Below are 23,784 nucleotides of genomic sequence, written 5' to 3'. Positions count from 1 at the left end.
ATTAATAAAACACAGACCTGACCGGAGAGTTGAGGAGGATTCTCGGAGGTCACATGACATCACTGTCTTACTCTAATCCTAGGATTATGGACCCATAAAGAAGGAAACCAGTGAGTGGTCACCTCACTTGCTGATGTCTGAGAAAAACAACGACAAGAAGATCCTGGAAGTCACCCAGAAGATCATTGATCTGCTGACAGGAGAGGTGAGCGGTGCCGGGAATTCTGGGACATTATCCAGTAACAGACAAGGGATGTGTCTGGATGGTGACTGTATCATTGTGTGTGTCAGGTTCCTATAAGGTGTCAGGATGTCACTGTCTATTTCTCCATGGAGGAGTGGGAGTATTTAGAAGGACACAAGGATCTCTACAAGGACGTCATGATGGACAATCAGCCGCCCCTCACATCACCGGGTAAGAGGAGACTTTATTGTAAAGGAGAGAGCAGTACGGAGGCTCCACCTAGATCCCCCATCATCTGATAAACACATAGAAACAATGTAGTCAGTCAGTGTGTGTGTTTCCTACAGATGGATCCAGTAATGGGAACCCACCAGAGAGATGTCCCCGTCCTCTGTACTCCCGGGATTCCACACAGGAAGATCAGGAGATCCCTCAGGAGGATCACCAGGTCCTAGAGGACTATACTGTAAGTGAAACAAATGATCTTACAGAAGTGATCATTGGATTTCTATGTAGGTTATTAATTTGAAATATTCCTTATGTGTTATCCAGGCTGATGGCCTAATTGCTGTTAAGGTTGAAGTGAAGGAAGAAGAAGAAGAAGAATTGTATATGACGGGTGATGAGCTGCACATGGAGGAGGAAATCCCTCCAGAGATCAGTCCAGGTGAGTTTATAAACACGAAATCCAGAGAAGAGTCACAGATCCTCCTTGTTCAGTCACTACAACAATATCATTGTACCCAGTCAAATTCTACCTTTAATCACCTTGAATGACAAACTCTGACAAGAGCCATTTGAATATAGACTAAAGGTAAACCTTATAAACTTTTTTTTGCTAGCACAGTTGATGGACGTTCCTTTTTTTTTTTCCAACACTTGGCTTAAAGCGATCCTAAACACACACTGTTTATTTTACATTGTCCCTTCTATTTCTGTGTGTGGCTGATGGCACTGTAATTATTTTAATTTAAAGAAAGAATCGAAGTACTTTTTTTAACTAATCGCTATACAGCTGTCACATGACCCAGCTCTCTCCCAGCCTGTCTGCAGGGAAAAAGTGGCAGGAGGAGCTTCTAGTCCTCTGCTGCTGGTCACATGTTCCAAAAAAACAAAACAAAAAAACAGCCTTTGGAATACAGAGTAAAAATACATTTATTTCAATAAGCTGTTTTAAATTGTCATACAAATATACAGTATATGTTTTAAATCAAATCTTTATTTTGGTAATAACATGGTGTGGGCGGATTTCTGCCAGTCTTAGGCTATGTCACACCCTCCCAGAATGTTTGTTTATATATATATATATAATTTTATTTTTTTTGTCACGCCCCAGCCTGAAAGAGCCGTTGCCATCCAGTGGTTCTTGGACCACTGTTGGTCCACGAGAAAATTTGGGGGGTCCTCCAGGGGTTCTTCTGCAAATCAATATTTTACCGGATGTATACCACCCAATGTTGTTTCCAGTGTTGTCCTCAGTTCTAGCTGACAGTCAATACTGTCAGCGCGCATTGATACCCAACGACTCCTCGGTGGTTCCAGCTGTATGGACTCAGAAGGAAGCACCGGGAGTAGTGCAGAGAGTGGGAGGTGAGGAGAGAGGGGATATCCAATGGCAGCACTGATCACAGGCTGTGGGAGGGAGCATGAAGCTTGAGCACATGGCTGGATAAGGAGGTGAGATCCATTAATGAGTCTGTATATAACAGCAGTGTGGTGCGGGGGGAGGGGGGGGGCAGAGAGACGGAGCATTGTGTGTATAAGACATATAAAAGTCATGTTAGTTGCCTGCGGGATTCAAAATTGTGAGTTTAGTGGTCTGTGAGGCCCGAAAGGTTGGCCACCACTGTCTTAGAAAAAGAGGGAGGTGAAGCTACAATCAAACTACACTTTATATCCTGCCTCCATTGTTTTTAGCTGGTTAGTGGGCATGGAGGAGGAGGGAGGGAGTGGCCTGGCTTTTACCACTGTGTATACGCCCACATGTGTGATTCTATAGTCACAGAGGCAGGAAATGCTCAGGATAGAAACTCACTGAAAACTGAGCATGTGCAGAGCTGCCAACATTGCTCTTCAAAATCCCTAGCTGAATTGGGGACATGGACAGGAGGGGGAGATAGAGAGCAGCAGGATCATCCAGGTTTTCTGCAGAATACAGAAAATGAATCTCATAGTGACTGAGAAAGTATGAACAGCATGTAATACACCATTTATTGATCGTTTTATATGATGTGAGTTTAGTGACACTTTAAGTCCAAAAATTCTCAAAACACTTTCGTTCCTGCAGATGGGCTCGACTCCGGAACTACATTTCCCTTTATCTATTCGTGCCTCAAATCGATTGATGACAAAATCACCCAAAGTCCTCAAGCTGGGAGATTTATGCCCCCAAGCTCTAATCCTTGGTGTCTCAATGCCCCTAGATCATCCAGTCTATTTAATTTCGTTGATCATTTCACCAGCGACTCCAGAGCACATCAGAGTGGAATAGTTGGCCAAGATGTGACCATTACCCCATCAAACTTTACCACCAGGTCTCACTATCCATCCAAACCATCCTTTTTCTTGAGCGACCTTGAACAACTTACTGCGGACCCAAAAATGTCCCGAACTGGCCAAGAAGAGACCACCATCCAATCCAAGTGTAACATCAGGCATCATGGTTCCACCAGACAACAAAAGATCTCCAAGGAAGCAAAGAATGTTGCAGTTGAATCCAAGATGCGCCAAATCAGCGAAGCTGCCGAAGAGGAGACCATTGTTCCCTCAGACTTCCACAGTCATCAGAATTTGTCTAGCCTGACCGACTCCTTGAAGGACGTAGAACGTTTTTCTGACAACGCCAAAGAGCACCAGACATGTCTGGAGACGGATCTTTCTGCCCACCTGGGTAAAAAACGCTTTACATGCGAGGAATGCGGTAAATCATTAACCCGAAAGGAGAACTTGGTTTCTCACCAGCGCATTCACTCAGGAGAGAAACCTTTTTCATGTGCCGAATGCGGCAAGGCGTTTAAGAAAAGCTCACACCTTTTAAAACACAGGCAGATCCACACGGGGGAGAAGCCCTACTGCTGCTCTGAATGCGGTAAAAGCTTTGCCTGGAAGGGCGACTTCGTCGTTCACCAGCGTATACACACCGGGCTGAAGCCATACGTCTGTACGGAGTGCGGGAAGGGGTTTTCCATCAAGTCGTATTTGGTGAAGCACCTGAGAACGCACACAGGAGAGCGTCCTTACGCGTGCACTGATTGCGGGAAGTTATTTGGTTCTCGGTCCAACGTCTTACTACATCGGAAGGTCCATTCGGGGCAGAAGCCATTTACCTGTTCGGAGTGCGGCAAGAACTTCACGTGGAAGTCGGAGATGTTGAGCCACCAGCGAGTTCACACTGGCGAGAAGCCCTATTCTTGCCCTGAGTGTGGAAAGAGTTTCTCCAGTCAGTCGTATTATACCAAGCACCTCAGAATCCACACGGGCGAAAAGCCTTACCCGTGCACAGAGTGTGGTAAGCGCTTCTACACTAGCTCCAACCTAACCATTCATCAGAGGAGTCACACGGGGCTGAAGCCATACACCTGCGAGGACTGCGGACAGACTTTTACCTGGAAGGCTGACTTGGTGAAACATCGGCGGTGTCACACGGGAGAAAAGCCGTTCCAGTGTCCGGAGTGCAAGATAGGTTTTACCACAAAGTCAGAACTGAACGGCCATTGGAAAATCCATACAGGGGAAAAACCTTATTCCTGCGCTGAGTGTGGGAAGGCCTTCATCCAGATGGGCCGCCTCCTCAGGCACCAGCTGAAACATGCCAAGATTGAAGGATAAAGGGCCCAAGTTACCCAAACATGATATTCGCTGTCTACTTATAACTCCAATAGCAACATTTCACCACTAGATGCCCTAGCCCCACCGGGAGTCTTATTCCTCCGACAGCATTGTTTGGAAGGTATAATGAGCGTAAAATTTACAAGATCTATAAGACGTCTTTGTTGTAGCTGCTGCTGGTGGATGGAGCTGGGAATGTCCTAGATTGGGGGTCTCCAAACTTTCTAGACAAAGGCCCAGGTTACTGTCCTTCAGATGTTAGGAGGACGGGACTGTGGCCAGTGGAAGAAAAATCCCTGAAGTCAGTGGGAGTAAACAATGCCTCGGGTTGGACTGTTAGTGGAGTAAATTACATAGAAATGGAGCCCCATCACCCGGGTCAGTTGGAGGAACAGTGCCCTGTTGGTGTCAGTAGAAGGAATAGTGCCCAACCTCTGGTGTCACTGGAAGGAATAGTGCACCGTTATTGGGGTCACTGGAAGGAATAGTGCACCGTTATTGGTGTCACTGGAAGGAAAAGTGTCCCGTCTTTGGTGTCAGTGGGAGGAATAGTGTCCCATCATTGGTTTGGTTGGGAGTAAAACTGACAATTTTAGGTATCAGTGGGAGAAATAGCAGGGTCAGATGAAGGAACGGTGCCCTGTTTTTTGTGTCAGTGGGAATATTGTACATAAGAAGAACAATGGGGGTAAATAATGGTTGCTGGGAATCAATCCAATGTCTCTCTACCACCGTTAGGTGTTCATTCCTCTAACCAGAATGCATATATGAAAAAGAAGGAGTTTGCAACCGTATAGTGTAAAGCTCCCAACAAGAGCAAAAAAGCGGTTAATTGGACAGAAATTAGACTTGTTGGAAAGTGCAAAGCTTGTGTTTAATAAATATCAATAAAATGAATAAATCTTGTTGGGCACATGGAATATTGCTTGGTGTCAGTGAAAGGAGTAGTGCCCCATCATGGGTGTCACTGGAATGAATAGTGCCATATCGGTGTCAGTGGAAGGAATAGTGCCCCAATGTTGGTATCGCTGGAAGGAATAGTGCCCCATCACTGGTGTCAGTGGGAGGAATAGTGCCCCATCCTTGGTGTCAGTGGGAGGAATAGTGCCCCATCCTTGGTGTCAGTGGGAGGAATAGTGCCCCATCCTTGGTGTCAGTGGGAGGAATAGTGCCCCATCCTTGGTGTCAGTGGGAGGAATAGTGCCCCATTTTTGGTATCGGAGGAAGAAACTGTGCCTAATTGTTGGTGTCATTGGAAGGAATAGTACGCCATCTTTGGTGTCAGTGGGAGAAATAGTGCCCAAAGTACCGCAGTTTTGAGACCACTGTCCTAGACCTATCAAATGGGATTTAAGATTTCCAGCCTTGAGTTGTCAGTTTCATTGACCTGCCACAGTCGTTATGAAGAGAAGTAACTCTTCCACTTGGGGTCATAATTTAATTCACATTAGAGATTTCCCAACACAAGATAAACATAGCTATTTGTTCATTCTGGGCTAAACTGTAATTTTTGATGTAACCAACACTTTAAAGTCTAAATCTATAGGTAATATAAGGGAAATATGAGCACTAGGTGAAAATGTAGTGGTGTCATCTAGATTAGACCATAAATTCAACACATACATTACAATCTGAGTGTACAATCTCCTTTAGCTCTGCCAGCAACTGGGTATAATAAGGGCCTGCATGATCGGATTGATAAAATAGATTAGATAGGTCCTCATATTATGTAGTTTTGGAAAATCTAAAGTTGATTGCACAGAGATTGTATTGTCAGAATGTAATATGTTTGGCAAGTCGAAAACCAATATGGCTCTTACATGAGTTGGAAGGTAGACTGACCTTCGCATGAGTCAGAGGCTTGACTGGTGTTCTTGTCAGTCAGAAGCCAAATTGTCCCTTGCCTGAATCAGAAGCTGGACTGGCCCATGTGTGAGTCAGAGACCAGGCTGGTCCCAGCATTCACCAGAATTCAAAGTGACCCTCAAGGGAGTCATAAGCCGAGCTGGCTCTTGTTTGAGTCAAAAGTCAACTAAACTGACCCTTACCTGGGTCAGAAGTCAGACTGGTCCTCATATTAGTCAGAGGTCAGAATGGCTGTTGTGGGAGTTAGAATCTGGTCTTCTATATAAATCAGATGTCGGACTAACTCTTTCATGAGTCAGAAGCCATACTGGACCTGTATGAGTCATGAGCTGGACTGGCCCCTGCATGAATCAGGGATTGGACTGTTTCATGCATTAAAAATTGGACTGGCCTTCGTGGTTATCAGTATTCAAATTGATCCTCAAAGGAGTCAAAAGTTGTATTAGCCCCTGCGTGAGTCAGAGGCCAGTCTGGCCCTCGCCTTAGACACCAAATGGGTCCTCAAGTCAGAGCCAGGTGAGCCCCTGCATGAGTAAGAAGTCAAACTGGTTCCATGTACGAGTGAGAAGCCAGACTGGCACAATGTACGAGTGAGAAGCCAGGCTGGCCCCATGTACGAGTGAGAAGCCAGGCTGGCCCCATGTACGAGTGAGAAGCCAGGCTGGCCCCATGTACGAGTGAGAAGCCAGGCTGGCCCCATGTACGAGTGAGAAGCCAGGCTGGCCCCATGTACGAGTGAGAAGCCAGGCTTGCCCCAAGTCCGAGTGAGAAGCCAGATTGGCCCTCCAATTAGAGACCAAAATGGCCTTTGTGGAGTTAAATGCTGGACCAGCTCTCACATATCTCAGAAGCTGGACTAACCCTCATGTGAGTCAGAGGCCAAAATGACCCTTGCATGAGTCCGAAGTCAAACTGGTCCTTGTGTAAGTCAGAAGACAAATTATCAGTTGTGTGAGTCATGAGGTTGGACTGGTCCTCATGTTAGAAGATGGAGTGGCCCTTACATTCTTCAGTAGCTCATTTGATCCTAAGTCAGTCAGAAGCCAGAGTAATCAGAGTACCACAAAAACATAGATTTTTTTTAAAGCAGAGGCCATAGAGAATAAAAAGTTGGGTGTTGCATTTTTTTTAAATATCACACGGTATCTACACAGCGGTTTTTCAAATCCTAAGTAAGTCAGAAGCCAGAGCACCCCCTGCGTAAATCAAAAGCTAAACTGGCCCTCACATTAGTCAGAAGTCCAACTAATGGTAACAGGTGCCATAACGTGAAAGAACTTACCGACAATATTAGTCTGAGCTCCATAGAAGTCTTCCGTTAAAAAAAAAAAAAAAGAGAGTGGGGTATGCAGTCACCCCTACATCCTTACCCCCACCCTGATATAACAGCACTTAGTCCCAGAACAGGCTCTTGTAGAATTCTAAACTGTACAACCGACAGTGGGCGGAGCTCAGAACCTGGCCTAAATGTCTCAGATGTGTGACCAGTCAGAAAATAAGCAATTTGGGTGGCAGACATGGACACAAGACTGAAAATATAGGAACACTGCTGTATAGGAAAGGATTCACTGTAGTGTTCGTTGAAGGGAGATGGGCCTCATCCACTGTAGCTTCACTATTGTTACTAATGTTGTGCATCAATGTACCGTGTATATACTATTTATTTGTCTAGTGAAGGCAATATGTATTGAATAAAGTTATTAAGAAAATACCATTTTTGTGGACTTTTACTAGTAGAAAAATACGTGTTTAGCAGCCACGTTTTTCAGAACAATTCTTCCATAAGCAAGATAAAATAAAAAAAAAATAAAAAAATGTTTTTACTTAAAGTGGAAGTAAACCCATCGATTTAAACAGTTTAAAAAAACGGCACGCCGGGAATGCTAACTGCACATTGGCTGTGCTCTCAACCAAACCGTCAAACCACCCAATGGCTGGTGTCATAACGGATCACATGTGCAGCACCGTGGCAGCTGAAGAACAGAGGCAAAGATGGCAGCTTCTGTGGATGAAAACGATAGGGGAGTTTACTTCCACTTTAAGAAAAAGGAAGACAAAGAAAAGACCAAGGTAATTATTACGCTCTATTCCAACAACTGGAAACGTACCTCTATATTTATCCCTACAAAATGACTTATGTTTTTTCAGAAGACCCCAAAACCTCCACTGTTATAATTCTGGAGATATGGTAGATGAGATTACTTATTTGGGGAATCCTTCCCTCGGCACATGTCAAAAACAATTATTTTAACAGTATTATTAAAGTTTGTAAATTGCTATCTCTCTCCTGGTTCCAAGGGAGGAAAGCAATCCTTTTGAATGATAATTTATATATCTCGCAAGGGTTATGGTGGCCCCCTGGTAGGTGACACTGGCTTTCCCTAGGGGTGGGGTCCAAGTGACAGTTGGCTTCACCAGAGCTCAAGGTGAAAATGGGCTGGAGACTGTAGTGGTCCTGGTTTTCTTTACTGCAACTGTCACCAGTTCTTGGCTCTCAGGATCTCTCCACCTAAGGGTAGCAAGAGCAGGGAATGCTACGGTCTGGAGACTGAAGTACACAATGGTAGACAGAAGAGTATTTGAGTCTTGGTAGTGGGCAGGCAGCACAGTAGTCAGGTCCAGGCAGGGGGCTTGGAAGGCAGAAGAGTGGTCAGTTCCAGGCAGGGGACTTGACAGGCAGAAGACTGGCCAGGTTAAGGCAGGGGTCTTAGCAGGCAGAAGAGTGGTCAGGTCCAGGCAGTGGTCTTGGCAGGCAGAGGAGTGGTTAGGTTCAGGCAGCGGTCTTGGCAGGCAGAAAAGTGGTCAGGTTCAGCCATGGGTCTTTGCAGGCAGAAAAGTGGTCAGGTTCAGGCAGGGTCTTAGGCAAAAGAGTGGTCAGGTCCAGGCAGTGGTCTTGGCAGGCAGTAGAGTGGTCAGGTTCAGGCAGGGGTTTTGGCAGGCAGAAAAGTGGTCAGGTTCAGGCATGGGTCTTTGCAGGCAGAACAGTGGTCAGGTTCAGGCAGGGTCTTGGCAGGCAGAGGAGTGGTCAGGTTCAGGCAGGGGTCTTTGCAGGCAAAAGAGTAGTCGGGTCCAGGCAGTGCACTTTCGTTTGTGATTTGATTCTTTCCATTAAAACTTTTGGACGAAAAATTGTCGATCCATGGTGTGCTGGTGAATATGTACGCTTGTTTGATGTTTCCAGGACCCAACTGGTAATCGCTGTAGCACCCACTAGTTTATGAGCCACAAATACCAGGAACGTGTGCAATATGAATATCGATTTGAGGGTCCAAGCAGTGGTCTTGGCAGGCAGAAGAGTGGTCAGGTTCAGACAGGGATCTCTTGGCAGGCAGAAAAGTAGTCAGGTTCAGCCATGGGTCTTTGCAGGCAGAAGAGTGGTCAGGTTCAGGAAGGGACTTGGCAGGCAGAAGAGTGGTCAAATTCAGGCAGGGGTCTTGGCAGGCAGAAGAGTGGTCAGTTTCAGGTAGGGGACTTGTCAGGTAGAAGAGTGGTTAGGTCCAGCCAGGGGACTTGGCTCAGAAGAGTGGGCAGGGGCCTTGGCAGGCAGAAGAGTGGTCAGCTCCAGGCAGTTGTCTTGGCAGGCAGAAGAGTGGTCAGGACCAGCCAGGGGACTTGGCTCAGAAGAGTGGGCAGGGGCCTTGGCAGGCAGAAGAGTGGTCAGGTCCGGGTAGTTTTATTGGCAGGCAGAAGGGTGATCAGGTTCAGGCAGGGGACTTGTCTCAGAAGATTGGCCAGGTTCAGGCAGGAGGGACCTAGCAGGCAGAAGAGTGGCCAGGTCCAGGCAGAGAAGTGGTCAGGTCCAGCCAGGGGACTTGGCTCAGAAGAGTGGGCAGGGGACTTGGCAGGCAGAGGAGTGGTCAGGTCCAGCCAGGGGACTTGGCTCAGAAGAGTTGGCAGGCAGAGGAGTGGTCTGGTCCAGGCAGGGCATTTGTCAGGCAGAAGAGTGGTCAGGTTCAGGCAGGGGTCTTGACAGGCAGAAAGAGTGGTCAGGTTCAGGCAGGGGACTTGGCAAGCGGAAAAGTGGCCAGGTCCAGGCAGGGGGACCTGGCAGGCAGAAGAGTGGTCAGGTCCAGGAAAGGGAGAGAAGGGGAGAGACTGCACCAGGGACTGATCTGTGTCAGACATTTGGAACTACACAGACATCGGCATTTACATTAATGTGTCATCTCTGAGCCCCCATCTCATTCCAGGAAGTAGATGGTGACCCTGGTTGATGCATGAGCAAAGATGGCCCTGTCCTGGAGAGAAAAGCAGATGAAGGCATTGCTAGGGGGAAGTACTGTGATACCTGTGAGGGGTAACGGATACCAGGAACACTGAGACGTTACTTAGAATGCATAAACTTAACATGAAAAATATATCAGGTGACAGGTCCGCTTTAGGATGGATGCAGAGATAAAACAAAGAACGGCTGTGAGTTGAAGAGGAGTACTATGGGAGCAAACACAAAGTTTTCCGCTTCCTGCAATAGGGTGACAACACCCTAAGGTAAGAATCGCTCAAATCGGCTTATGTGAATGGGTCTTAAACTTTCCTCATCTGAAAAGACCCGTTCTTAGGGCTCATTCACACTAGCGGGAGAGGGGTGGTAAAACCCTGGGCTTGAGCATTGTTTTTAGTGCCCCCCACCACTTCCCCTTTACCTGCAGAGGCAGTGGCCAGGGGTGTTCAATGCCACAATCAGAATTATACCACCATGTTGCTTTCGCTGGGCGTAGCGACTCATTCAAGCTCTTTGAAATTGTAGATCATGGATGCCCAATAACATGCCTATGCATTATTGATGCATTTTGCCAGCATTTCTGATACATTTGCCATGCATTAGATAACACTTTCGAGATTCCTACTCTGCTTTAGTTTTTAGGAAGTGAGGAAAGACAGCTAAACGCTACATGCCAGATGCTTTTCTTTCTTTTTTTTTTCCTTTTCTTGCAACAGGGCAACTTTCCCTCACCAAAGATGGCTGCTGAGGACTCCAGTGGCAGATCATATGATGGAGCTTTCAACACTAGAGGCCAAACAGCAGACGCTCATTTTAGAGCTTCTGGCAGCAGTGTTGTAAGGGTCAGATCACCCTTGGTCTTCAAGAAGATGGCCGTCACCAAAGTGCTGAGCGGTGCTCTTTAACCGAAAGCATGGGAATATTTCCTGCTGCAAGAGGGACACACACGATTACCCATCATCCCCTACCGCCTCCTGGCCACTGCTGGTGACATCAAGTCTTGAAGCTCAGCTGCTGACTTCCTCCATCCAGAGGTGGGTGATCTCTCTATAGGGAGCATTGGGGGATACAGCTGGGGGGTATTAGGTGGAGTGGAGTTGGGTGAGCAGGGTGACCCAGAGGTCCATCAGATGGATTACACCCCCAGATCTCGGGGTCACTGTCTCAGCACCCCAGAATTTCCACATTTATCTGTTGATCATTTTTATATTTGGAATCCTTGATCTCACTTATGTACTGATGATGTTTCTCCACATTGCAATTTTTAAAACATTCTTTTTAGGATATGAGTATTGTTGTCATTTTTAAATATTAAAGAGGACTTGTCTTCGGATATATCTAAAGGCTTCTATATGGCAATCTAAACAAGTACCAGATCCAGTTACTATGTGAGGCTCAAGCCTGGTCCTACTGGTCCTAGCTTATAGATATATTTTTGTTTTTAGGTATATTACTAAACAATGCTTGTTTAAATATTTTAATAATTCTCAGTTTACATTTAGATGTAGTATTGTTGTGGATGTTATTTACGTTTGATTTATATATATATATATATATATATATATATATATATATATATAATATAAATAAACAAACAAACAAAGACCACAACAATACTAAATCTAAAAATAAACCAAAAAATATTAAATGATTTCAACATGTATTGCATATATAAAAAAAAAAAGGAGGAAAATTTAATAATATACCTAAAAATAAATCTACAAGCTAGAAAAAAGAAAAGCCTGTGTGTTTTTTTTATTTTTTATTTTTTGTTTTTTTTTTATATAGTGTGTATATATATATATATATATATATATATATATATATATATATATATATATATATATATAATTATTATTTTTTTAACAGAAAAGTTTATTAGACAAATCAGCATTACAGTACAAAACGATATAGTACGTACTATATATAATTATTATAAAAAAAAAATATATATATATATATATATATAATATTATTATTATTTTTATTTGTGTGTGTGTGTGTGTGTGTGTGTGTGTGTGTAACAAAGTCACAACAAAGAGAAACTGATAAGTATTTCAGTATTTTGAGTTTTTATTGTATGTATAAAGACAGAATTTATGATTTCACTTTTTTAACCACTTCCATCCCGCAGGCTGTCATGTGACGTCCTCAGCTTTCAGTAATAATATCAGAATGATGCCTGCAGCTACAGGCATCATTCAGGTATTTCATTCTTTTCAGCTGGCGATTCCCTGCACCATAAGAACAATCATAGAGCCTGTTCAGCTGCTTGATCTTTCTTACAGATGACAGGAGGGGATGCCCCCTCCACCGCCCTCCGGTGCTTCTCCGGCTTGCCTGGGCAATTGGCGAACTGAAGAAAAAAACAGTCGGCGCTGGAAGGAAGCCATAGAGAAAACCAAAGGACAGGTGGTCCCCGGCAATCTCTATGACTCTCAGATGCCCGGGCGCGACATTATGACATCACGCCCGAGCCGGCGGAAGTAAACAAAGCCGGGGACTTGGCAGGAAAGCCTGAAATCCTTCCTTCTTTTTTTTTTTTTTATCTCAGTCTTTCCAGCCTGGAGGAGAGATGTGGGCTCTTATAGACCCCACATCTCTCCATAAAGAGGACCTGTCACACACTATTCCTATTACAAGGGATGTTTACATTCCTTGTAATAGGAATAAAAGTGATCACATTTTTTTTTCCTTTAAAGGAAAAATGTAAAAGTAAAAAAATGTAAACAAAACAAAAACAATTAAAAAAAATTAAAAATTCAAGCGCCCCCGTCCCCGCGAGCTCTCACGCAGAAGCAAACACATATGTAGATCGCCGCCCGCATGTGTAAACTACATTCAAACCACACGTGTGAGGTATCAGCACGAACATTAGAGTGAGAGCAATAATTCTAGCCAAAGACATCCTCTGTAATATTAAACATGTAACCTGTAAAAAAAAAAAAAAAAGTTTAAAGTGTCACCTATGGAGCTTATTAAGTACCGAAGTTTGGCGCCATTCCACGAGTGTGCGCAATTTTAAAGCGTGACATGTGAGGTATCTATTTACTTGGTGTAACATCATCTGTCACATTATACAAAAAAAATTAGGCTAATTTTAATGTTTTGTTCTGTTTTGTTTTTTTATGCATGAATGTGTTTGGGGGGGTTCTGAGTAATTTTCTAGAAAAATAAATATGATTTTTACATGTAGGAGAGGAGTGCTGGAATTCGTGTGGTATGGAAGTGGTTAAATTCTTGCTGATCCATATTGTTTATTTTTTTAAGAGAACTATAAGCACACCCTCTACTGGCCATGAGTATGTGAGGGAAAGTGCTTAGCATTACTAATGAGATGCTCTTAGGCCAGCCCTTCTCATCCTTTTTAACCCTGGAGGAACCCCAAAAATAATTTTCAATTTATCAGGGGTCAATAGGAACAATGCCCCTTATACTGGTGGCCAATATGAAGAATGTCCCCCTTAAAGTGGTGCTCAGATTGCCCCCCCTTAAAGACAGCTAAAAAGATATTTGGTATCATGCTGCTGGCTTTGCTAAGTGATGCTGAACCTTGAACTCTGTAGGCATCATCAAATAGGTGGTTCATCAGCCACAGCCCAAGGAACCCCTAGAAACCTCTGGAGGAACCCCAAGGTTCCACAGAACCCTGGTTCAGAATGGCTGGCTTAGGCCTTTAATATGTTACATGTTCTCTTGTACAATTTTCCTTTTAGATTTACCAAAACCATATCATATGAGGCCAATCCTAAACATTTTCCATTTTTATGCAATCAGGCAGTCCCTGACACGACAGAGTTGAAGGTAAATCTAAAGGAAATTCAGTAAGAACATTTTATAATGTATGGCCTGCTTTCATTTTGCTGGGGTCCAGGCAGTGGGATCAGGGAAAGGGTCGGCAGAGGGTTCGTCTGAATCAAACATTAAGACTGTAAACCGCTTCCCTCCCCAGAATTCCACCATCACCACCTGAACCCATGACCTGAGCCTGCAGTATGGATGAGGACAAGAGAAGCATAAATGAGAGAATCATTAAACTCACCTTGAAGATCCTCTACCTGCTGACTGGAGAGGTGAGGAGGATTCTGGGAGGTCACATGACATCACTCTTATCTCTATTAATAAAACACAGACCTGACCGGAGAGGTGAGGAGGATTCTGGGAGGTCACATGACATCACTCTTATCTCTATTAATAAAATAGACCTGACCGGAGAGGTGAGGAGGATTCTGGGAAGTCACATGACATCGCTTTTATCTCTATTAATAAAACACAGACCTGACTGGAGAGGTGAGGAGGATTCTGGGAGGTCACATGACATCACTCTTATCTCTATTAATAAAATAGACCTGACCAGAGAGGTGAGGAGGATTCTGGGAGGTCACATGACATCACTCTTACCTCTATTATTGGCAACGCATGACCTGATCAGAGAGGTGAGGGGGATTCTGAGATAGTTGGCCATTCTTCTGTGTGATATTTATTTTATTTCATTACCTTACGTAGAATTATGGACCCATACACAAGTCTGGTGATGCCCAATCTCCGTCCCTGACACCCAAGAGAACCAATGATGAGAACATTTTGAAAGTCACCAATGAGATCATTATGCTGCTGACAGGAGAGGTGAGCAGTACCGGGAATTCTGGGACATTATCCAGTAACAGACAAGGGATGTGTCTGGATGGTGACTGTATCATTGTGTGTGTCAGGTTCCTATAAGGTGTCAGGATGTCACTGTCTATTTCTCCATGGAGGAGTGGGAGTATTTAGAAGGACACAAGGATCTCTACAAGGATGTCATGATGGACAATCAGCCGCCCCTCACATCACCGGGTAAGAGGAGACTTTATTGTAAAGGAGAGAGCAGTACGGAGGCTCCACCTAGATCCCCCATCATCTGATAAACACATAGAAACAATGTATTCAGTCAGTGTGTGTGTTTCCTACAGATGGATCCAGTAATAGGAACTCTCCAGAGAGATGTCCCCGTCCTCTGTATTCCCGGGATTCCACACAGGAAGATCAGGAGATCCCTCAGGAGGATCACAACACCTCCGACGACTATCCGGTAATAAAATCTCATTGGGCTCCATCTCCTATTCTATTAAATATAGTCACTTATCTATCTAGCTGAAATATGAATTGATGTTTATTACTTTGTCTTTAGGAGGAGGATCTAAACATCGTGTTTCTTGAAGTTGATCAGCAGGATACGGAGGAAGCTGATTATAAAATCAAAGAGGAGGATGTTCCTGTGGAGATCAGCACAGGTGAGAAATAAACACTAAATCCAGAGAAGTGTCCCAGATTCTCTTTAATCGGTCACGAAACAATCTCTTCTTCTCCCCCCCACCACCTTTGGGGGGGAGTGTATGTTATTAATAGTGAACTAAACAAAGATTTGTGGTTGTTATTGGCGCCTGGGTTGATGATTTGTTGAGGTAGCTGCCCCTTTAAGATAGACTGAATTGGTGGTAAACAACGGTAAAGGTGTTGGCACTATAAATCATTATATATAAAGTGTTCAACATACATGCCAATGCAAGTAAAATGTGCAAATCACAAACTTAATAAAGTCCAAAAGTGGCAATCCCAACACCATAAATGAATGTATAGATTCTTCTGGTTTGATACGTCCTTCAAATAAAAGCTTGAGCACGAGTGCCCATGAGGTAGATGGTAACTCCCCAAAGGTGTTTGACGACTTTTTAGGGTAGGTCAAGATGCGCTTTAGTGAATAAGCCAGTAGGATCCTGGATAGAGGCTTTTTGGCTAAGATCAAGTGTAGTATCTGTTCTTATCAGTGGTAATGGTTTTTGGTAATGCTTTCAGGGTAATGCGGCGTCATGCATGATGTGATGTTTCGGGGTATTATTACTCTGCACAACACATCAGGCATCATACCGCAGAATGAATGTAATTTATTTGTATGTTTGGAACTGTATTGTTATGTAGTGTATTTTATGCGCTGCGTCGCAGTACAGTGTGGAATGTACCCTGTTAAAAGTATTTTGTTTTTTGTATATTTTCTTGAAAAATAAAGTATACATTTTCAATCAAAAATCTGTTCTTATCAGTTGCCAAGAGGAGGCGCTGTGTTACTGCCCTGATTACAGTGGAGGTTGGGGTGGTGGCTAAGCAAATCCTCTGGTGTAATGGTAGCTAGAAGGGTCGTATCAGTAGCAACCAAGATCAGGGTGCCCATACATCATTGGGTGGCCGGGAGTAGGTTCTACCAGAGAAACCCGGAAGGGTACTCCTGGTAGGTATGGGGGCTGCACTGGTCTGGCCAAGTGCCCCTGGAGTGGCAGTCCAGAGGTGCCGCAATCTCACTGTGAGTGTGGGTCACTTTGAGTTATGGCACCTAGGTCACTGCATTATCACACTTTTTTCACACTTGCCTCTTGGGCCGGGCCTTTTGGTCATGACCCAAGGAATTTTTATTACTGGCCGGAAGGCCAGCCATTATATTTCACAATGACATCATGGCACTTTCTACAGTTCCCTTTTCTCCACTTTTAGGTTGTTTGTTGTGTCCGTCACTTTTTTTTTTTTTTTTTTTAGGTTGTTGGGTATGTACATGTTTCTCATTTCATTAGTAGGGTGTAGGTCCTCGGGCCTTCCCTGAACGTCTTGGGAGGGGGTGGACGTGGCCTTCTGGCTTGGTTCGCCCTCTCTCATGGGGTCTCCCTTTGGGGGAGCCCCACCTAGTATTTGCGGTGGTCTGTTTCGGCAGACGTCCCAGAGAACCGGGTCTTTCTGGTTTGGGCCAGATGGACCATGTGAAATACCCCAGTCCCCGCCTAGAGCCTAATGCCCCGGGGGATCAGGGCAAAGGTCCCTTCTCCATTTAAGAATGTAGATTCCCCTAATTGTCTGCTAAACTATTTATGACTGCCATTAGCCAGCACTGCCTGTGATGCAAGATGGGTCTTCTTAGCAGGTGTCTGGTTATCAATGGCCTTCTAAGTAAGGGTACTGCTAGAATTTCTTAATGGTAATTGTTAAAGCTTGATAGAAATCCCTCTAAATAATGTTTACTCAACCAAACTGATCACGCTTTGGGGGTAGGGGGTGGTATCTGTTCTCTGTCTCACACTTAGGATACAAGATTCAAATCTAAGCCCTTGTACACACAGTCGGAGATTCCGACGGAATGTTTCCTATCGGACCGTTTTGTCGGATATTCCGACTGTGTGTGGTCTGCATCGGACTGTTTCCGTCGGAATATCCGACGGACCAAGTTTTCCAACTTGCCGGTAAAATTTTCCGACAAAATGCTCCTATCGGACATACTCCGATCATGTGTAGCCTACTCCGATGGACAAAGTGCCACGCATGCTCAGATCAAATTCCTAGACCAAAGCTATTTGCTACTAGCCTGAACGTAGTCCCGTCTTAACGAAATAACGTCATCACGTTATGTACAGTCGGATTTTCCGACAATTTAGTCCGACTGTGTGAATGCAACATCACTTCCGGACCTCTTCCGGAATTATTCCGTCGGAATTACTCCGACAGATTTGGTTGTCGGAATCTCCGACCGTGTGTACAAGGGCTAAGAGTTTGTCGCAAGCTTACCTGCAAACTTTAGGAAAATAAGGGTTCCGCTATGTTTTCTTAATCGGTTTTGGGGTGCAAAGACTGCCCTACTGTCACATAAACTAAGGCAAACTTTGACCCTTAAAAATCTCCATAGGCAAACTATTAAAATTAATATAAAATTATTGCTCTCGTGCTAACGATCGCGGCAGTACCTTACATGTGTGGTTTGAACTCCGTCTACATATGCGGGTGCGACTCACATGCCCGCTTCTGTGCACGAGCAAGGCGGGACGGGGCGCTTAGCTTTTTTTTTTCTTATTTATTTTACATTTTAGTTTTATTTTTACACCGTCTCTTTAAAAAATAAAATGTTGGATCACTCTTAGGAATGTAAATATGCCCTGTAATAGAAAAAAAAGCATGACAGGACCTCTTAAATGTGAAATCTGGGGTCAAGAAGACCACAGATCTCACATTTACACTTAGATGTAATAAAAATAAAAAATAAAGTATTTCTTTATTTTTTTTTCAATAATAAAATTTTCTTTCCCCTTTCAGGCCGTTGGGCGGAAGTGAAGTTTGACGTCGCTTCTGTCATCCAACGCCATTGAGTCGAGTGGGGGCCATCATTCCCTCACTCTACTTCTAGCCTCTCAAGGAAAGGGACCGGATTATCTCCGCTGCTACCGATGGCTCTGGTAAGCGGTGGAGACATCCGGAATGCGGCAGGAGGGGGGTGGGCACCTCTACCGCAGCCGATAAAAGTGATCTTGCGGTGAATGCGCCACGCAGACCACTTTTATCTTAAAGAGGACCGCCCGGCGTTAAAGAATATACTGGGGTTATGGCAGCTATCTGAAGGCGGTTTGTGGTAAGTGGTTAAAGAAACCTATCTTTGCTTGTCAATTTGCTTTTTCTGGATACGAAAGGAACATTGTTACTTTGTAGCTCTCCATCTTTGCGTATATGCACTGTCAGTCCATTTTTTTTTACAGCAGCTATTACATCTACTGTATTTAAACAGCAAGTCCTGGCTGTCATTTTTACAGCAGGGAATTATTGGCAAGTGCGAAAGGAGGAGGACTGTCTACTTCAATGTTTTTTTTTTAGGTTTGTGTAGCATGCTCAGTATCTACAGGTGGCACAGGGTTTCGGTGTGTTTTGTAAATTAGTTTTCTTATATTTAACTTTTGAATACAGTTTTCTGTAGTTTAAGTGTTTTCTAGGGTAAGAGAGAAGGGCAGAGAAATGAGAAGAAAGGAGGAACAAAAGGCAGGGGTGTTACAAGAAGAGCAGAACGATGAGGAAAATAACGATGTCAGAAGAGCAGGAGGGGAGAGAGCTAGGGACTGAGAAGAAGAGAGGAATGATGAGGAAAGAAATTATATAGGAAGAGTAGAAAAAGGAGCAAAGGAAGAATGGGAAGAGTGAGGGACTAGCAAGAAAGGGAGAGAAGAATGGTAAGGAAGGAAATGATAGAGGAAGAGTAGAAAAAGTATGAGAAGAGTGAGGGACTGTCAAGAAGGGAAGAGGAATAATGAGGAAGGAAATGATAGGCGAGGAGTGGTAGGAGAATGGGAAGAGTGTGGGACTGACAAAAAGAAAAAAAAGAGGAATGATAAGGAAGGAAATGATAGAGGATCATAAGAAGAATGGGAAGAACGAGAGACTGACATGAAAGGAGGAGAGGAATGATGAGGAAGGAAACTAGAGGAGGAGCAGAGAAAGAAAGGGAAGAGTGAGGGACTGACCAGAAGGGAAAAGAGGAATGATGAGGAAGGAAACGATAGAGGAGGAGCAGATGAAGAATGTAAAGTGTGAGAGACTGACAAGAAGGAGAAAGAGGAATAATTAGGAAGTAAATAATAGAGGAAGAATGGGAAAAGTGAAGGACTTAAAAGAAGGGAAGAGAGGAATGATGAGGAAGGAAATGATAGATGGGGAGCAGAAGAAGAATGGGAAGAGTGAGGGACTGACAAGAAGGAAAGAGAGGAACGATGAAGAAGGAAATTATAGAGGAGGAGCAGATGAAGAATGGGAAAGGCGAGGAACTTTCAAGCAGGGTAGAGGAATGATGAGGAAGGAAATGATAGAGGAGGAACATAAGAAGAATGGGAAGAGGGAGAGACTGACACAAAGGGAGGAGAGGAATGATGATGAGGAAGGAAAGGATAGAGGAGGAGCAGAAGAAGATTGGGAAGGGCGATTGACTGACAAGAAGGAAAGAGAGGAATGATGTGGAAGGAAATGATAGAGGAGGAGCACAAGAAGAACGGAAAGAGCGAGGAACTGACAAGAACACATAAGAGGAATGGTGAGGAAGGAAATGATAGAGGAGGAGCAGAGGCTGCATGGAAAAGCGCAGGATCTGGTGGAGGAGTTCTGTCCTCCTTTCTGCTGCTTACTGCTGAGACAAGGTGGGGTGGAGATGAGGGGGTGCCGTAGCTGCAGTAAAGGTATGAGGGCTACATGAAATGACTTGGTGGGCTAATTCTCCTCCATAATATTTTTTCTTTTCCTTCCAGCAGATGGACAGTACCGCACTGTATCTACATCCCCATCGCCGCTTCTTGCAGCCCCTCCAGATGCTGAGGTAAAAGATGAGGGCCCTCCTGCAAAGTCTGCAGCAAAGCACACTGTCATCCCAAAACGCCATCCGACACTTCACAGCCCAGCCCTGTTACCAACTCTCTCTACGAACAGCAGCAATGCTGTCAGCCACTCCAATACCACCCCTTCTAACCGAGTGGAAGGACGGTTCCCTTGTCCGGACTGTGGCAAATCATTCAACTACAGAGCCAAGCTCCTCTCGCATCAGATAACGCACACGCACGAGAAAGCATTTTCCTGCGATGAATGCGGCAGGCGGTTTGCGCACAAAACAAGCCTTTTAGACCATCAAAAAATCCATACTGGGGAAAAGCCTTATTCTTGTTCCTACTGCGGGAAAAGCTTCATTCAAAAGTCCAAGATGACCCGTCACCAACGCATCCATACTGGGGAGAGGCCCTACTCGTGTGCGGAGTGCGGCCGGTGTTTCGCCTATAGGTCAAACCTCATCGAGCATCAGCGGATCCACACGGGCGAGATGTTGTACCCTTGCGCCGAATGCGGCAAGTGCTTCACACACAAGACGAAGGTCATTGCGCATCAGAAAGTCCATTCGGGAGAGAAGCCATACTCCTGTTCGGACTGTGGGAAGAACTTTGGCCACAAGTTCAATCTCCTGGAACATCAGAAGACTCACACAGGGGAAAAGCCTTTCGAGTGCACGCTCTGCGGCAAGTTCTTTGCACGTAAATCAAACCTTGTTGAGCACCAGAAGGTTCACACGGGGGAAAAACCCTTCCCTTGTCTTCAGTGTGGCCAGAGGTTCGCACACCGATCAACTCTTGTGAAGCATCAGAGCACACACAAGATTGATGAGACTTCACCCGAGAAGGCACTTCGGCACACGCAACTTGGGTTACAGACTTTGCCATTGGTAGACAAACGAGACCCACCAGTCTGAATCTTTGCCATTGGTAGACAAACGAGACCCACCAGTCTGAATCTTTGCCATTGGTAGACAAACGAGACCCACCAGTCTGAATCTTTGCCACTGGTAGACAAACGAGACCCACCAGTCTGAATCTTTGCCATTGGTAGACAAGCGAGACCCACTAGTCTGAATCTTTGCCATTGGTAGACAAACGAGACCCACCAGTCTGAATCTTTGCCATTGGTAGACAAACGAGACCCACCAGTCTGAATCTTTGCCATTGGTAGACAAACGAGACCCACCAGTCTGAATCTTTGCCACTGGTAGACAAACGAGACCCACCAGTCTGAATCTTTGCCATTGGTAGACAAACGAGACCCACCAGTCTGAATCTTTGCCATTGGTAGACAAACGAGACCCACCAGTCTGAATCTTTGCCATTGGTAGACAAACGAGACCCACCAGTCTGAATCTTTGCCATTGGTAGACAAACGAGACCCACCAGTCTGAATCTTTGCCATTGGTAGACAAACGAGACCCACCAGTCTGAATCTTTGCCATTGGTAGACAAACGAGACCCACCAGTCTGAATATCATTTGGGGGTTATGGGGATACAGGGGTTTTCTACTATCTTGAGTTAAATACAATCACTACTGAGCTTCTTAAGAGGGTATCAAATCCTAGAGAATTCAAATTTTCAGGAATCGCATCAATTTTGAGTTTTTGCCTTGTTTCCCATGCCATGTGGGCAGATAAGTTGAACTACATTCATCATGGAGCATCAATGAATCTTGCACCATTGACCTGATCATAATCCATATTCCCAAGGACTTCTTCAGACTGTTTACTTTTGAAGCAATTTTATGTCTCCTTTAAGACCCTCTTCCCTTTTAGGTTTGCTCTTGCTGAGACTTTTTTTCTCCCTCCTGATGGGAGGAGAGAGGCGAAGATTGGACAACAGCTCTGTTAAAAACTCTGAAGGAAAGTATTGCCTACAAAGGTCCATCATAGAACCATTTTATCTATTCAAACCCCCGCTCCCTTTTGGTCTCCTAGCTCTTGCAAGTTTTTTTCCTAGCAATGCTTGATTTGGTTGTTAAAATCAGCCTATTCCCTTCGGTCTATGACTTCATGCTACACAAATTGCACTGCGTTCACCTTTGATAAGTCTTTCAGTTAGGCCTCACTGTCCACACCTTGCGACATCATCATATTTTTAAAGGCTAACCCGTTAGTTAGGATGCACTGCATGTACACTGAGATCTCACCATCCAATCACAGACTTTTCTCCTGCATCAATTGTACTGCATTACCTCTCATGCATCACATACTAACCTGCTATGTACCGAGATTGCACTGCACTCATAACGGAATGTTTCCTTTAAACTGCAATCCTTCTTAGCACTTCAATTGATATATTTTGTTATGTTGTTATTTAGTGATGATTAAAGGATAAGTCCTTGTTGATAAATTCACTCCCCCTCTATACGATGAAGCAGGGGTTAGAAACCTTTTGCACATTAAGGACTAATTCACAAGGATTAGACAACCAATGTGTCAGTGTATAGCTCAGAACAGCCTCAATTCCTGCACCTTCACACTTCAGATCATCCTCAGTTCCTGCACCTTCACACCTCAGATCAGCTTCAATTCCTGCACCTTCACATTTTAGATCATCATCAGTTCCTGCGTCTTCATACCGCAGATCATCCTCAGTTCCTGCACCCTCACACCTCAGATCAGCTTCAATTCCTGCACCTTCACACTTCAGATCAGACCCAATATCTACACCATATACCTCAGATCATCCTCAGTTCCTGCACCATCACACCTCAATTCCTGCACCTTCACACCTCAGATCAGACCCAATTCCTGCACCTTCACATCTCACTTCAATTCCTGCACCTTCACACCTCAGATCATCCTCAGTTTCTGCACCTTCACACCTCAGATCATCCTCAGTTTCTGCACCTTCATACCTCAGATCATCCTCAGTTCCTGCACCAGCAGACCTCAGATCATCCTCACTTCCTGCACCTTCACAATTTATTTTATCCTCAGTTCCTGCACCTTCACACTTCAGATCAGACCCAATTCCTGTACCTTCATACCTCAGATCATCCTCAGTTCCTGCACCATCAGACCTCAGATCATACTCGCTTCCTGCACCTTCAGACTCAATTCCTACGCCATATACCTCAGATCAGCCTCATTTCCTGCACCTTCACATTTTAGGTTATCCTCAGTTCCTGCATCTGCATACCTCAGATTAACATCCTCAGTTCCTGCACCATCAGACCTCAATTCCTGCACCTTCACACCTCAGCTCAGACCCAATTCCTGCACCTTCACATCTCACTTCAATCCCAATTCCTGCACCTTCACACTTCAGATCATCCTCAGTTCCTGCACCTTCACACCTCAGATCATCCTCAGTTCCTGCACCTTCACACCTCAGATCAGACCCAATTCCTACACCATATACCTCAGATCAGCCTCATTTCCTACACCTTCACATTTTAGATCATCATCAGTTCCTGCGTCTTCATACCTCAGATCATCCTCAGTTCCTGCACCCTCACACCTCAGATCAGCTTCAATTCCTGCATCTTCACACTTCAGATCAGACCCAATTTCTACACCATATACCTCAG

The 23,784-nt window shown here is 44.7% G+C and overlaps 2 protein-coding genes across 5 annotated transcripts in view; both read left to right on the top strand.

Annotated features, from left to right (window-relative positions):
* The window catches only part of LOC143956208 (oocyte zinc finger protein XlCOF8.4-like), a 216,423-nt gene that overhangs the window by 118,096 nt on the left and 74,543 nt on the right, over positions 1–23,784 (top strand). For 2 of the 4 annotated variants that reach the window (XM_077466375.1, XM_077466374.1), the window contains exons 3-7: positions 83–205; positions 292–415; positions 532–650; positions 737–851; positions 2,472–7,589. In XM_077466375.1, coding sequence (XP_077322501.1) covers positions 83–205; positions 292–415; positions 532–650; positions 737–851; positions 2,472–4,012 — 2,022 coding nt within the window. In that variant the 3' untranslated portion in view covers positions 4,013–7,589. Of the gene's footprint in view, positions 1–82; positions 206–291; positions 416–531; positions 651–736; positions 852–2,471; positions 7,590–23,784 lie in introns of those variants that run through there. The other 2 variants (XM_077466373.1, XM_077466376.1) reach the window with 2 other exon arrangements.
* On the top strand, positions 10,920–22,601 carry LOC143956293 (uncharacterized). Its single transcript, XM_077466504.1, has 7 exons — positions 10,920–11,134; positions 14,053–14,173; positions 14,607–14,726; positions 14,813–14,936; positions 15,053–15,171; positions 15,271–15,373; positions 20,174–22,601. The coding sequence occupies exons 2-7, from the start codon at positions 14,096–14,098 to the stop codon at positions 21,157–21,159; spliced, it is 1,530 nt and encodes a 509-aa protein (XP_077322630.1). The 5' UTR covers positions 10,920–11,134; positions 14,053–14,095; the 3' UTR covers positions 21,160–22,601.

This window comes from Lithobates pipiens, unplaced genomic scaffold, assembly GCF_037356315.1.
Source record: "Lithobates pipiens isolate NorthernLeopardFrog02 unplaced genomic scaffold, aLitPip1_a1.2 Scaffold_35, whole genome shotgun sequence".
Lineage (NCBI taxonomy): Eukaryota > Metazoa > Chordata > Amphibia > Anura > Ranidae > Lithobates > Lithobates pipiens.
Note: the sequence above shows the minus strand (reverse complement) of the source record. Positions and strands in the feature narration are given on the sequence as shown.

What these genes read in the sequence shown, in the direction of transcription:
- LOC143956293 (XM_077466504.1), top strand. Translation starts at nt 14,096, where the DNA reads ATGGATGAGGACAAGAGAAGCATAAATGAGAGAATCATTAAACTCACC. An exon ending in GCCGCCCCTCACATCACCGG is followed by an intron (nt 14,937 to 15,052) that starts GTAAGAGGAGAC and finishes TGTTTCCTACAG; the next exon opens with ATGGATCCAGTAATAGGAAC. An exon ending in TCCTGTGGAGATCAGCACAG is followed by an intron (nt 15,374 to 20,173) that starts GTGAGAAATAAA and finishes TTTTCCTTCCAG; the next exon opens with CAGATGGACAGTACCGCACT.